This window comes from Taurulus bubalis (assembly GCF_910589615.1).
Source record: "Taurulus bubalis genome assembly, chromosome: 3".
NCBI lineage: Eukaryota > Metazoa > Chordata > Actinopteri > Perciformes > Cottidae > Taurulus > Taurulus bubalis.
In genome coordinates, this window is record NC_136591.1 from 31,557,343 (window position 1) to 31,570,425 (window position 13,083).

At 43.4% G+C, this 13,083-nt stretch overlaps 1 protein-coding gene across 1 annotated transcript in view; it reads left to right on the forward strand.

The window, feature by feature from the left end:
- Positions 1-1,714: 1,714 nt before the first annotated feature.
- Positions 1,715-13,083, forward strand: part of jag2b (jagged canonical Notch ligand 2b) — a gene marked incomplete at both ends in the record, with an annotated part of 40,225 nt that continues 28,856 nt past the window's right edge. The window contains 2 exons of the mRNA XM_079215614.1: positions 1,715-1,783; positions 2,488-2,808. Of these exons, the coding sequence (XP_079071740.1) occupies positions 1,715-1,783; positions 2,488-2,808 (390 nt within the window). The remainder of the gene's footprint in view (positions 1,784-2,487; positions 2,809-13,083) is intronic.

Below are 13,083 nucleotides of genomic sequence, written 5' to 3' on the forward strand. Positions count from 1 at the left end.
TAGGTCACTTACTTATAATATAATGCTCTATGAGACCTAACATGCAAAAACACTCATATATTCCTCTGAATGGGTACAGCCACAGTATTGGTTACCTGACCACGGTGCCAGGTGATGCAAAAACCCTAAACGGAGACAAGCATGTGGGCAAATGTTTACATATGTGTATGTTCATTATAAAAGGAAGAGGCTCAGGCAACAGGGAGAATGGCACTTGTTGCGGGGGTTGGACGAGGTGGACGTCTTGAACATGGTAAGAGCCAGCTGAAGGCAAACAGGCTGCAAGTGTTTTAATATAAATATGCTGTATGTTCTGTGTTATCTTTGAATCTGAGATAGCAGGTTGATGCAGCAGCAGATAGTAACAGGATACAATAAATATTTAATTTGAATGAGACCAAAAAAGGCTAAAATAGTTTGCAGCAAACTGCCTCCATTGGTTGCATTCAATATTATGATAACAGCGGAATATGAAAAAACTGAAATGTATAACATTATTCTCATTGCGTGTGTCCATGACTTCATATTGCCTGCTTGTATATAGGAGCAGGTTAAACGGGGTGTGCAGCCAGTAGAGGGCGCTCTGAACTGCTGCAACGTCTGGGGTTGAATTGAGGAGAGCGCCTTGGTAAGTCTAGTCTCCCTACTGACAAGGTGATGTGCTTTGGGGCTAGTTTTACTTTCAGCCGCCATTATTAATACTGCAGAAAACGTAGGGTTGAATACATTCACATCAATCACTCTCATCAAAGCGTATCACAAAAAAAATCGAAAGTAAATTTCATTTTTGAAGCATCATTTTAAGTTAAAGCAACTAGATTACAAATTAAATTAATTTGGATGTGGACTCTAAGAGGCAAAAAACACACTAAGAGGCATTCAGGACCAATAGTTGATGTAATGTCAACTATAATCACGTTATCATAATCAAATCACACGTCAGTCACCAGAAATGAGTACAATTTGACGTCAGACATGCAGTCTACTTGAAGGACATTTTTTTCAAAAGGACTCTTTTTTTCAAAAGGTAAATGCTTTGAATTAATGCCGCCTGATATATACATAAAAGAAGAAGCAAACAGTCATTTAAATCTGTCCCTGGCTGTAATTAAATCCAGGGCAGCGCCGATGAGATCCTCATTTGAAATAATAGCCCTGCTCATCATAATACCTTTGCGGGCGCGTTTAATTAAAGTGGACCCCTGCTTTGTTCGCATGCTGTAACGCGGCTTGTCCAAATGAAGCTCAATACAAACCCACCATAATTTAAGTTTTGGGAGGAGGAGGAGGAGGCGGCGGAGGCGGCGGAGGCGGCGGCGGGTTGGTGGGGGTTAGTATACTATTGTCCGCCCCTTAATCCGGTTGGCTCAGAGACTGCCCGCAGGCCAATTTGTAAGTGGTTTGCGGAGCTGCCAATCAAAGCAGACATCCTCTCCTCAGGCTGTGGCTACGGAACATCTCAGTTGCTGTGTGGAGAGATTTGACGGAGGGACACTCCTGTACATGGACCATCACTGCGCTGCAATCCGCCGCCTGCTCACACACACGCATGTAGTGCCTCGCTGAAATCCGGACGTACTCGGTGGAGAAAAACGCGCATGTGAATATTTAATTTTTGCATGTCAGGAGAGGAGGAACTAGTCGCCGGGTCCGCGGCTGTTTGTCTTTTCTTATCGCTTCTCCCCCCCGTATGACACTCTAATTAATCGGAGGCATGTGGAATCGCACCAGGATTAGGAATTGCTTCCCAATAGTGTGCCTGCTGTTGACGTTATGGACGGAGGTAAGAGGGCTCTTCTTTTATTCCCCGAAATTATTCTGGCGCCGCTCCGCGTAAATTAAAAAAATAAATGTTTAAAATTATTACAAATGTCAAAAGTTGGTGGGCGTGGGCATATTAGCGTATTCGCTCTCCCGGCGTTTGCATATTCGACCTCACATTAATCGATAATTGAATTACGTAGCCGTCAGTTGTGTGGAGCATGTGATCATGTTACCATGAAAAGAAAGAAGTCTGAGGAATTGATACTAGGCTTCTCTCCATTTTGGTTACAATCCTGAGGAGCTCTACGTTTCTTCTTTTGGGGGTGGGGGGGAGGAGGAGGAGGAGGAGGAGGAGGAAGAATTAGGCCTGAACCAAGAAGTTGTAAATTGCATTGCATCAATTGACTACTGCAGCGGTTAATTTGCTCCCGTCAGAGTAACCTAATTGTCTAAACCCCCCGCCCCCCCCCCCCCAAACCTGCAACTGTAGGCTGTTCACGTGCTCCATTCATGGGTGCAACAAATTATTCAGGAATATCCACCCAATCTGAATATCCTTTTTCATGATTTTAATTGGAAGTCAGGCACTGCATGGCCACTTGTCCATTTTACGCACCAATCCGAGCAACCCCAAAACCCATGCTGCAGCTTGTGAACACACAGGCCTATGTTTAAATTGGGTTGAATTTTTTTTTTTTTTTTTTTTCTTTTTTCTTTCCCTAGGTGTCCCAGTCAACCGGCTATTTCGAGCTGCAGCTGATCAGCGTGGCGAATGTAAACGGCGAGTTGGCGGACGGGGAGTGCTGCGACGGCACCAGGAGCTCCCCGGGCCTGCGCTGCACTCGAGACGAGTGCGACACTTACTTCAAGATCTGCCTGAAAGAGTTCCAGACGGTGGTCACCACCTCCGGCACCTGCACGTTCGGCGTTGGATCTACGCAAGTTCTCGGTGGAAATACGTTTTCTTTCCAGAGCGCAAAGAATAACCCCAATAAAATCGACGATGCTGGCAAGATTTTGATCCCATTCCAGTTTGCATGGCCGGTGAGTTCCCCCTTTTTTTTTTTTTTGCTCAAATTAAGTCTACAAAGAGTGTTTCTTGGCACCTTTCTTCCACTTTGTGATGTATGTGTACACATGCATGGGAAACGCATGCTTTGCTTCCACTGTCCCGTCCTGCACACATCTAGTACATCACAGCTACATTGCTCTGGATACAGGTTACTCATTTTCTGTCACTGCAAACTAAGGCTACAGGTGACCTTGTTTTCATTATAAACTAGTCTGGATTAATCATATGGTCTAAAATACCTATCGCACTATCCTAGTCTTCAAATGTCGTCTTTAATCAGACCAACAGTCCCAAAGAACACAAAAAGTACATTTGCTGTCATGTAAGAACAAGAAAGTAGCAAATTCAAACATTTTGAAAAGCAGATACCATTGGCTTTTTGGCATTCATGCTTGAAAAGTGACTTATTTAATTAATTGGCAAATTGTTGCGGCTCTAATTGGAAACTCGACAGTTGTACAGTAGAGGGCTGGACAGAAAGTAACTCTTATTAAAAGTTGACATGATCCAAATGAACTGCACCTACATGGATCCCATTGATGCCAGATTGACACAGCAACCCTTGCTCTGGGTCACGTGTCACACCTTTTGCATGGAGGACAGACCCCGTTAAACGGGGGTTCTTGACAGCATCCTGTCCTTATGAGAATTGACGCACATCAGTCAAAACGATTGAATGCTTCACGAGGATCCTATTGCAGCGCCAGTGGGTCGCAGTGTCATCTGCGTCATCTTTTAAAGTTGTCCTGATATATGGGGGTTGGCTTTGTTCCAATCCACCAGCTTGCACCTGCCAAGACCATGATGGGGTAATTAGACTGGGGGACATGCTTTGATATGTAGACCCTGGAGGGGGAACCCTGTTACGTCTCCAATGAGGAAACGGTTATGGAGTGTTTTACCTCCCACAATGTGACATTTGGCTGATTCACAACGATGTTCAGGGCAATTCATCATAACAATATCCATCAAGTGGAATTTGGTTCGTTAAGATTTAAAGGATTGGCCCACGCTGTGCTTGCTACTGCTTGTTGAAAAATACTTGCCGCAGTAAAAGTCAATTCCATGTTAAAATGGTGTGTGTGTTTTGGATTTCCACAGAATAGAATATCTGATCGCAACATTTACCAGAAGTCTAGTGTGATGCACGACATGGCATGAGGTGCAGCCTGGTTGTGTTTTGGTGGATGCACCAATACATTCTCCATTATAATGACCAATGAGTGACATGCTGTGAGTGTGACGTATGTGTTCGATGCCTCCGGGCAGTAGTTGGAGATGTACTGCTGGCTGGTTTTGACGCCTCTCTACACCCCACAGCTCTGTCTCCTGCTGTGGGTGCCAGGTGGCCCCTGGTGGCCCCTCCATGGCAATTACGCTTGTGTGACTGCAGAGGAGTGAGAGCTGATGGATTAGGCACACCAATAAGGTGTACTAAAACCTGGTTGCAGTGAACACTTTTAGTTGTATGTTTGAGAGGAAGTAAAATATGACCTTAAGCTCTTGTTGTCATCAAGCTTTAGCGACTCTATTTTAAATGGTTTTGGACAATGACGCGTAATATAGTAGAGTTTTTTTGGCACTAAACTATTGTTACGTTGCTTCATGTTTCAATTCAGATTTGTAATGTAGTGCTGGTCAAAGGAACTAGACTGAAATGTGAACTGTTTGTGCAGACTATAGAATATATATGCTTTTTTTTTTTTTTTTTTTTTTGGAAGTATGGAGATAATCAGTCTTATGATGGTTGTTTGTAACTATTTTGACAATTTATTCAGATTATATTTGTTTAATCAAACGTGTTTTCTGGTTAACTTTGTCTCCTCTGGATATATCTGGGTATTTAATAATAGGTTGGACAGAACGAGCTAAATGATTTAAGTTTTGAAGCCCTGTTTTTGAAGAATAGCTGATTAATATAATGAGAAGCTCTGAATACGGTTCTCCTGAAAGCTTGGCCTGGTTTTGAACCCTTTTTGTGTTTTAAGGCATCACATGTTTGATCCAGGTTTAGTCTTTGTGCGTTTAATGTCCTTGGCCTTTACCAATTACCAGCCTTTGCTTACGTGTTTTAAGCTTCAGGGGGAAATCGCAAAGGTGTGATTTCACACGGTAAAAGCCACCTATTTAATGAGGGAGGCTTTTGTTCAGGGCATCAGGTGGATTAGGGGCAACGTTTCCCCTCTGGGCGAACCGAGGTGCCACCACTGCTCTCTTCTGACATAGAATATGGACCAGCGGTGGTCTCTTATTGGACTCATTGACCGACACCTCGAGGCAGAGGTGAAGAGGGCTATTCTGGTGTGTTGTCTTGCTCTTAAGTGGCCCCGGCTGATAACGGTGCACTATTCCAGTGCCAGATGTCACAACAGGCCGGTGGGGTCACTTGCTGTGGCGTTGTCTCTTTCCTCACTGAAGAAACAAAGATGCAGTGTACTGTAGGCCGTGTCATCCGGCCAACTGCCCCTTTCTGTCATCCTCAACCCAGCATCTTGAGACAATCTGAAAATGAAAGAAAACAGGAATTATTTTTACTTTAGGTTCCAAATTCAGAAGTATTATATCTTTTGTAACCCCTTAAATGTCATTGTGAACAAAATAAAGCTGCATGGATTGCTTATCTTTCCTACAAAACAGTGATTTTTGGATAGACCTTGAAATCCTGAGATGTGACAATACCCCTTTGATGCCTTTTCATTGTCTGAATAGTCACTTGTCAAATTCTCAAAGAGCACTTTTCATCTTCCAGTGGAGTGTCAGTTACACTCATCCTGCATTTCTGGGAAAAGCCTCCTCGTCTGTGTAGAGACAGACATCATAGCCTCCTCTCTTCTTGGCCCAGCTACCATCACACCAGTGTGATGCAGTCGCTAATGGCTGATTTGACTCAGATTGCATGGTGCTTATCCATTCTTTGGAAGTCCTCCAGTGATTCTCCAGCTCTGGCTTGTCATGCCAGTAAAGAGACAATTGATGCTGCTGCCACCTCTTGAGTTCAGCCTACACTCTGTGCTTCCCCCACGGGTTTGAATTTTCAGTAAGTGCACACTGCTTCTGCTTTCTCTTTTGTGACTGTCTCAATGACATTGTATTAAGAAAACGTATAAAGCTGTCCACTCATATCTGTGCGTTAAGTACAAAGCTGGAGCCAGGATGTGGTTAGCGTAGCAGAATGACGGGAAACGAGGAGAAAGTAAAACTCTCTCTCTCTCTCTCAAGCCGTGCTTGTTTCGCCGGTTCAAATCCCCGTACAGACCAAGTGCGACGTGTGGACTGGTTGCTCGGTTCCAGTTCGCCAGAACCCCCAGCTGCTCGGGGCACCTGTCCACTGGCAGACCCTTTGGTCTGACATCTCTACATAGGCCCTGTTTGTGCATGTGGGTCTATTAATAAGCCTGAGCACGCCATGACCACGCCCACTTAGGAGACCGGAAGTGTACCACTTCAAACCACCGGCAGAGCTTGCAGGGTGTCATCTTTGTTATGGAGCATCTTTCCCATCACTTCACACTAAAGTACAGCTGAGGCTCATACTATTTTTTTTTTTTTTTTTTTTTTTTAGCGTTCGCATAGCTAAAAATAAGCCTCTAGCAACAAGATGCAGTCTTGTTGCTGTTACTGCATCTGGCTTTCATTAATCAGGAAATATTCACACTCCTCAACCACAAAGTATTGCTTTCACATTCTTGTTTGTGTACAAACAAGACGGGTGTCAATGAGCTTCAGATGTGTTGGTAGATGTACTTTTTCGACATTTTATAGAGAGCCAAGCTAGCACATAAGATGGGGCAGGTATCGCTCAAAGTATTCCCCAAAATGTTGAAACAACTGTTTGTTTTAAGAGGCAGCGTTCAGATTTAAGGTGCTTTTCAGTGTCCGTACTGTAGGATGTGGATCCTACTGTACCTCGTTCGGCCTGTCTGATCGAGTTTCCATTTCCTTTGGCCCATGCTGTGTTAGCACTTCAGGAGAGAGAGGGAGGGAAAAGGACACGTCTTACTTCCATTTGATCAGTAATGAAATTGCCGGTGGAATTTCTCTCTCCCTCCCGCCCCCCAGCTACATTAGCCGGACGTCCGTTTGCTGTGAGCCTGCCTGTAACTGTATCTGCTCTGAACTTGGATATGTATCAGACCTCCCTCGGCTAGTAAATAAATGCATGTAACTGACGTGCAAACAGCCACCATCAGGAAGCTTGAGCAGTTGCAGATTCTGAATTACAATTTGTTTTTACGTCATTGGAATAGATGGTCATGACAAATGAAGCCTGTAAAAATGACACCCAGCCTGTGGAGTGATCAAGGGATGAGGTGTGTGTGTGTTTACCAAGTTGGTTTGTTTGGCCTGTTGCTTGTGCACTCCCTGGTGTGGTGTGCTGTCAGTCTCTCGAGTTAGATCATCTGGAAGAGTAGGAAGTGTAGAAGATCTAATTCACGTTTAAACGACGGGTTGATCTGCACAGACCTGCTTGTCTGTTTTCTTGGAACAAACCCAAACTATTTAAATAGTTTTGGCTCTGTTGTGGACGCGTGTGCACACAGTGTAGCTGTCGTACTTCTTTTGTACTACACACATTGTTCTGCATATTTCTCCTGTCTTTTTAGAAATACAAAAGCATTATCAATTGTATAAATGGAGAAATACTGTGGAAAATGTCATTTTTGGGGTACAAAATTCTTTGTTAGTACAGAGTTCTATGTTCATCTTGTTTGTTTTTGTCCCCCCCCCCTCCCGTTTGGGACGGAGGCTTTATTGGTAGCTTATTGAAACACCATGACTCTGTACATCCTCCTCTCTGGATGCTCACGTGCGCTCACAGAACCAGAGGCTAACGCCGGCTGCCATGGTTAGCCACACCTGATGCGGAGTTTGTCAGCGCTGTTGCTAGGAGACGGCTTCATTGGCCTCTAAACAATTATCTTTCCTTTCTGTGGCGCCCTCCCCCATCCTTTCTCCTCTGGTCCCAGGGCTGCTGCGTGGAAAACCACTCGCACAAGTCTCACCTGTGATTCAGCTCTGTATTGATTATGCAATTACTACCCAGTCGGGCTGAACCCCCGAGGTGAAGCGACAGCGTTTTCTGAGGGCTGTTTCCTTGAGCTTATTTTTTAACTTGTTATGCAGACTTGTTATGTGTGTGTGGCGGTATCTTTTTCTGCTCTGCTGACAAACAGCGGTGGTAAATGTGAGTTTAAAACACATTTTTTTCAGTACTTGGATGCATTCCCCTTGCGTTTAGTGTGGAAATGTATACTCCTCACTTATCACTAACTGGATGATTTTTATTGGTTGCTACACTTGTCAAAATGCTTATACTTCCACTACAAAGACTGCAGGAAATGTATCTGTACTTTTCCAATAGTACACCTCTGTTTTTATTTAATATCTTAAGTAGTTCTGATGGGTCTAAAGTTACCTTTTTTAATTGGATGTGTACTATAATTATTTTTTATTATTCCTGGTGCTCTTGATGACATTTTGGCTCCCTAACTAACCTGAATGGGCTTTTCTACACGTGTGCAGGGTAGCAAATACAAAACCCTCATGATTTTATTCTCCCATTTTTGAATAGCATTTCCTCCTCACCAACACAGTTATGTTGGATCATGCAAAACTTTGTAAGCGGTCAGAGAATCCGCATGCAACGTTAGATGTCTGCGTAGAGCTGTGGATCCATTCCAAATGTTTTGCTCTTTCTTGCAAGCATCAATGTTTTACAAGTAATTTAAAACTCAATCAGTGAGGGAGTGAGAAGAAAACCACTATCACTGTTACTCCCATGCTCCGGTTCCTTCCCCGTCAGTCCTTGTTGCACATCTTGAGTCTTACATGCCTTACATCAGAGTTCACAAGCCTGACAGACGTCTGCGTTGTTGCTCCGTTCATCAACAAAGATACAGTGTGGTCTTGACTGTGATCTGGACAGCTGCCCTGTGGAAACCCGTGTTGACTGGACTCTTGTCATCGCCATCTGACTCGACTACATTCTTGATATTAAATAGATCTGTGTTATGGCGTTAAAGGAGGCGGAGGGGATTTCCTCTGGGAACACTCTGTTTTGTTCATTCCGTGACTTCACATGAGGCACAGCATGTACGGGTGGGAAATGATTGCTTTTAGGGTCCATTGATTGAGAGGTTGTTTTCCTACTCTGAGCTTCAGGGAAACAATGTTGTAATGTGTGCGCCATTAATGTTGGACATACAAGAGTTTGAACAATAAGCAATTTAGTTTTGAATTCAAAGATTTTTTTCTTCTGATCACTTGCTTGGAGCATTTTCACTGTCAAAGATGATACTGTTTTCACCTAATTTATATCCCTTTTTATCTTATTTTTATGATTTAAAGTTTCTGTGAGCTTTTAAAGTGATTTTCTACTCATTGTGGACCTATTTCTGCCAAAACGCACCAGTTTCCAGTTGGTACTGTCCTCCTTACCTAGTCAACTTGTAAAGCTGCTCATCAGGACTACATCCAGAAGTTTGTTTTAATCAGCAGTTGTCTTAAGATTGGTTGTGTACAAAATCAACCTCTGCAGAACCTGGCTTTAGTCTCTTGTTGGCTTTCAACTTACCAGTCTGATGATGGGCGGCTGAAAGGCAGTGACGATGGAGCTCAGTGTCTAATGTCATCATATACTGTTGACGTCCATCACGTCTGTTCCCTCTGTTTGCACCTGACCGATAACGGTATTCAAAAGCTAAACGGATGAGACGTATCCTGTCGCCACAGTGTATACAAATATTCAAATTATTCTTATTCCGGATAGTGGTTATCTGCAAACAACTGCACTATGAGAAGCATTCAAAACATTCACATTCCTTATGGACATATTTCAAATGGGATAATGAGGAACTTGAGTAAAGATGATGTGAGGTAGTCAGACATCCACGGTGCGGGTCCCACAATAAATAAAGTACAGTATATTGTAGTAATTGTACTCTCTATTCGCCGCAGACCGCCATCAAGCCAGCAATGTGACAACAAAGTAAAAGAAGGGAACATTCTTTCTTTCAAACGCAATGAGACCTGAAGCTGCATGTAATGTTGCTTTTTGTTCAGATTGTGTATCTTGAAATGCGACTGCACGAATGCTTTTGTTATGATTCTGCAGGTATTCCTTTGGGTGCGTTCTTAAGCCTGGTTTAAGGCACTGGCCTTAGAGCAGCCTCTCGTGGGTCTGAGCTTGTGTGACACTGGAGGAAGCTCCATTGTGTGTTCATGACTGCAGTATTTGATGCCAACATGTTGCTCGTTTGTTTGTTTGTTTGTTTTTTAATCTGCCTGTTATTATGCCTGCAGTGTATGTACAAGGTGTTCTGACTGGGTTTGGAAATGATGCAGAAACCACAATGTCTGTCCTTAAACTGGAACAGAACCCTTCAGCAAATGTAGTTTAGGAGGTTTTCAGTGTTCTGCCCTCTTAATTATCTCTCATCAGTCCAAACAATCAATAAGATAATCAATGGTTGAACATTTTGACCTATTTCTCATTTGAATCTGTGACGGGTAGCAAAGTTAAGACTCTTTTTTTTGTAATTTCTTCAGGAACTACATTATTTGTTATACTTTTTTTGCAACAGGAGTGAAATGGGCTGCTTTGGACACAGCCCGTACTTTATGGGACGGCACCGCTGATCCCTTGGGAATGAATGAATGAATGTGACTGCTGTCAAGGCGGTGGGATGAGGTGAAACTATAGCTGTAGATCGGGACTCACTGCTGCTACTACTGTAGTGTAGAGGTGGTGTGTTTGCATCAATAAATCATCACAACACACATTTTAACAGCATACTATTAACTGGTCTGCAATTACCAAGGCTGAGAAGATTGGAAACGTCAACACTTTCAATTCTACATGTTTGTCGTTTAAAATGTGCTGATGCCCTCACTGCAGAACAGAAAAAGGTGGGAGGGTGTCTCGTGACAATAATAATGACTATACAACGACACAGAATGTAATACATGAGGCCAGCTGCTTGGGTGCTGCTGAACAGCTACTCGGATGTGTATTTTTCTCTGTATTGATTTTGTGTTTTTACACCATTGGCCTGCTGCATCCCCTGCCTCTTGTTAAATGAATGGTGTGCAGGTGGTACAGGCTCCTTGTGGGGGTAATTAAAGCACGTCATTACATGGGCAGTTAAATTGTCACTGTACTGTTGAACCCGTTTGAAATGATAATGGGGCTCGGCGGGAGGCGGTGCTGTATTGCACTCCAGGCAGGCGCCCTGTTGTTTTTGGATCAGAAATGAGCATGTTTCTGAAGTACGTCTGTGGCAGTAGTGGCTCCACGAGAACTGAGCAATAAGTTTGAAGCCTTTAGGTTATTTGAGTCTTGGCACAGGTGATGATTAACAATGTCAAAGTCTTCAAACGTATTGTTATTGCAATCCTTGTCAAACCAGTATTTAAATCCCTCCATATTTGAATGAAAGAGCAACCTGTCCTCTTTTTTTAAGGTATGAAAAACAACTTTGTCTATTTCCTTTTTTTTTTTTTTTTTTTTTAATTTTTTTTTTTTATTGACATTCTCTTTTTGACGCTTGCAGGACATGCAGCTCTGTTTGGTGCATTGTTTAAAATCCCCTCTGTTATGAGTTTAACAGTAAATCATCCAATGCGTCCATATCTTCTGCCCTTATGTGGTATCATTTAGCTTTTCTGTGCAAATGTGGTGGTGTTTGTTTTACGTGTTGCATACTCTTGGATCATGCTGGTTAATTAGCACCAGGAGGGGAGGGGTTTGTTGTATTGGAAGTGCATGGGTAATGACCCTGTTGGCATAGTAGCAGCATGTTCAATGGGCCGTGTGTGTGCACAGCCGGTGTGCTCCAGCCAGCCAAACGCCTTGCCTTCAGTGCGACATCTCCTGGCACACCATTCTGGCAAGCAGCTTGTGTGCCAGCGCTCCACCTCTCCACCCAACAGATATATGACTGGCAGGAAGTCTGTAACCAGCTTTCTCCACCACACATCGCAGTTGTTGCGGCATAAATTATTATTGTCAGTGGTGGTTGCCTCATCTGCAGGGATTCATTCAAACTAAACACCAAAGAAGATGATAATGATACTGGTATATATATTTATTGCAGGTAGAAGATTTAAAATGAGGGACATTTGATGCATGGCCTTTTTTTGATTGAGGGTTTATGCACGTGGTGAAGACAATGGGATGGAGTATAGTAATTAAACTGACTTTCGCTGGTGTTTGTTTGGGAAAGCACAGTAGTTGTGGTGGCGCATTGTGGAGCAAAAGAAAAAACAACTTAAAAGTGCTGAATCCAGAGCATATCTCTTGCCACGACTCTCAAAATGGCGACGCCTGAGCCGGCAGCTAGCAATACACGGTGCTAACAGCAGCCGTGTTACTGTGTTTACCTGAGTTGGAACTGGAGGCCGGGCCTTATGTTTCTGTGACGCCGTCGTTCGGGAAGGCGTTATCAGCTGTAACCACCCTATGATTCTGCTTATGCAAGACTGTTGAGCTCCAGTTTCGTCTACTCTACGTGACGAGCAAAGTACAGAAACGTTTATTACGTAATGTCAAACGGGGTCAAAACCTTCCAACTTGTACTTCTCCAGGCAGAAGTGATGGGAAGTTGGTTCAGTCCAGCTCGCGTCTATTTTTTTCTATTTTCTCCCATGATTAGAAGAAGGTGCTCCCCCAAACAAGCCTCCCTCCATTTGGAAGTCTCTCTGGTTGGCTCTCGCAGGCAGTCTTTGTGACATTCATCCTGTTTGGTGTCTAATTATTTAATTAACCTAAGTATCATTAGGAGTTGATGATATCAAACTATTTGAAATCCGGTTAGTCCTAAGCTAATTAGACTAAAAGATGCAGCTGAACATTTCACACTTGATTAACATAATTTTATGGGATGGCTCTCATTTATATTATTCCTCCTCTTGAGACGGCTATTATCCATCACTGCCCATTAGGAGAGCTGGTACTGCTGCTGTTCATCCATATTTTTTTTACAGGTAATTTTAAAGTGTCTGAAGAGGGTAGAAGTTGCATCACATGCCGTTGTGCCCACTGCCCTTCCTGTTCAGCAGAGTTGCCGTAGCTCGATTGCCCTTGCTGATACAGCGTAGACTCAGCCCGAGTAAAACCAAAAGCTGGGATTGACATCACAGATTAATGAAGATTACATGCAGCGATTACTGGCCACGGGATGAATCGTGATGACCTCATGTCCTATCAGAAGGCAATAAATCAGATGTCAGTGTAGCTCTCCGTGGAG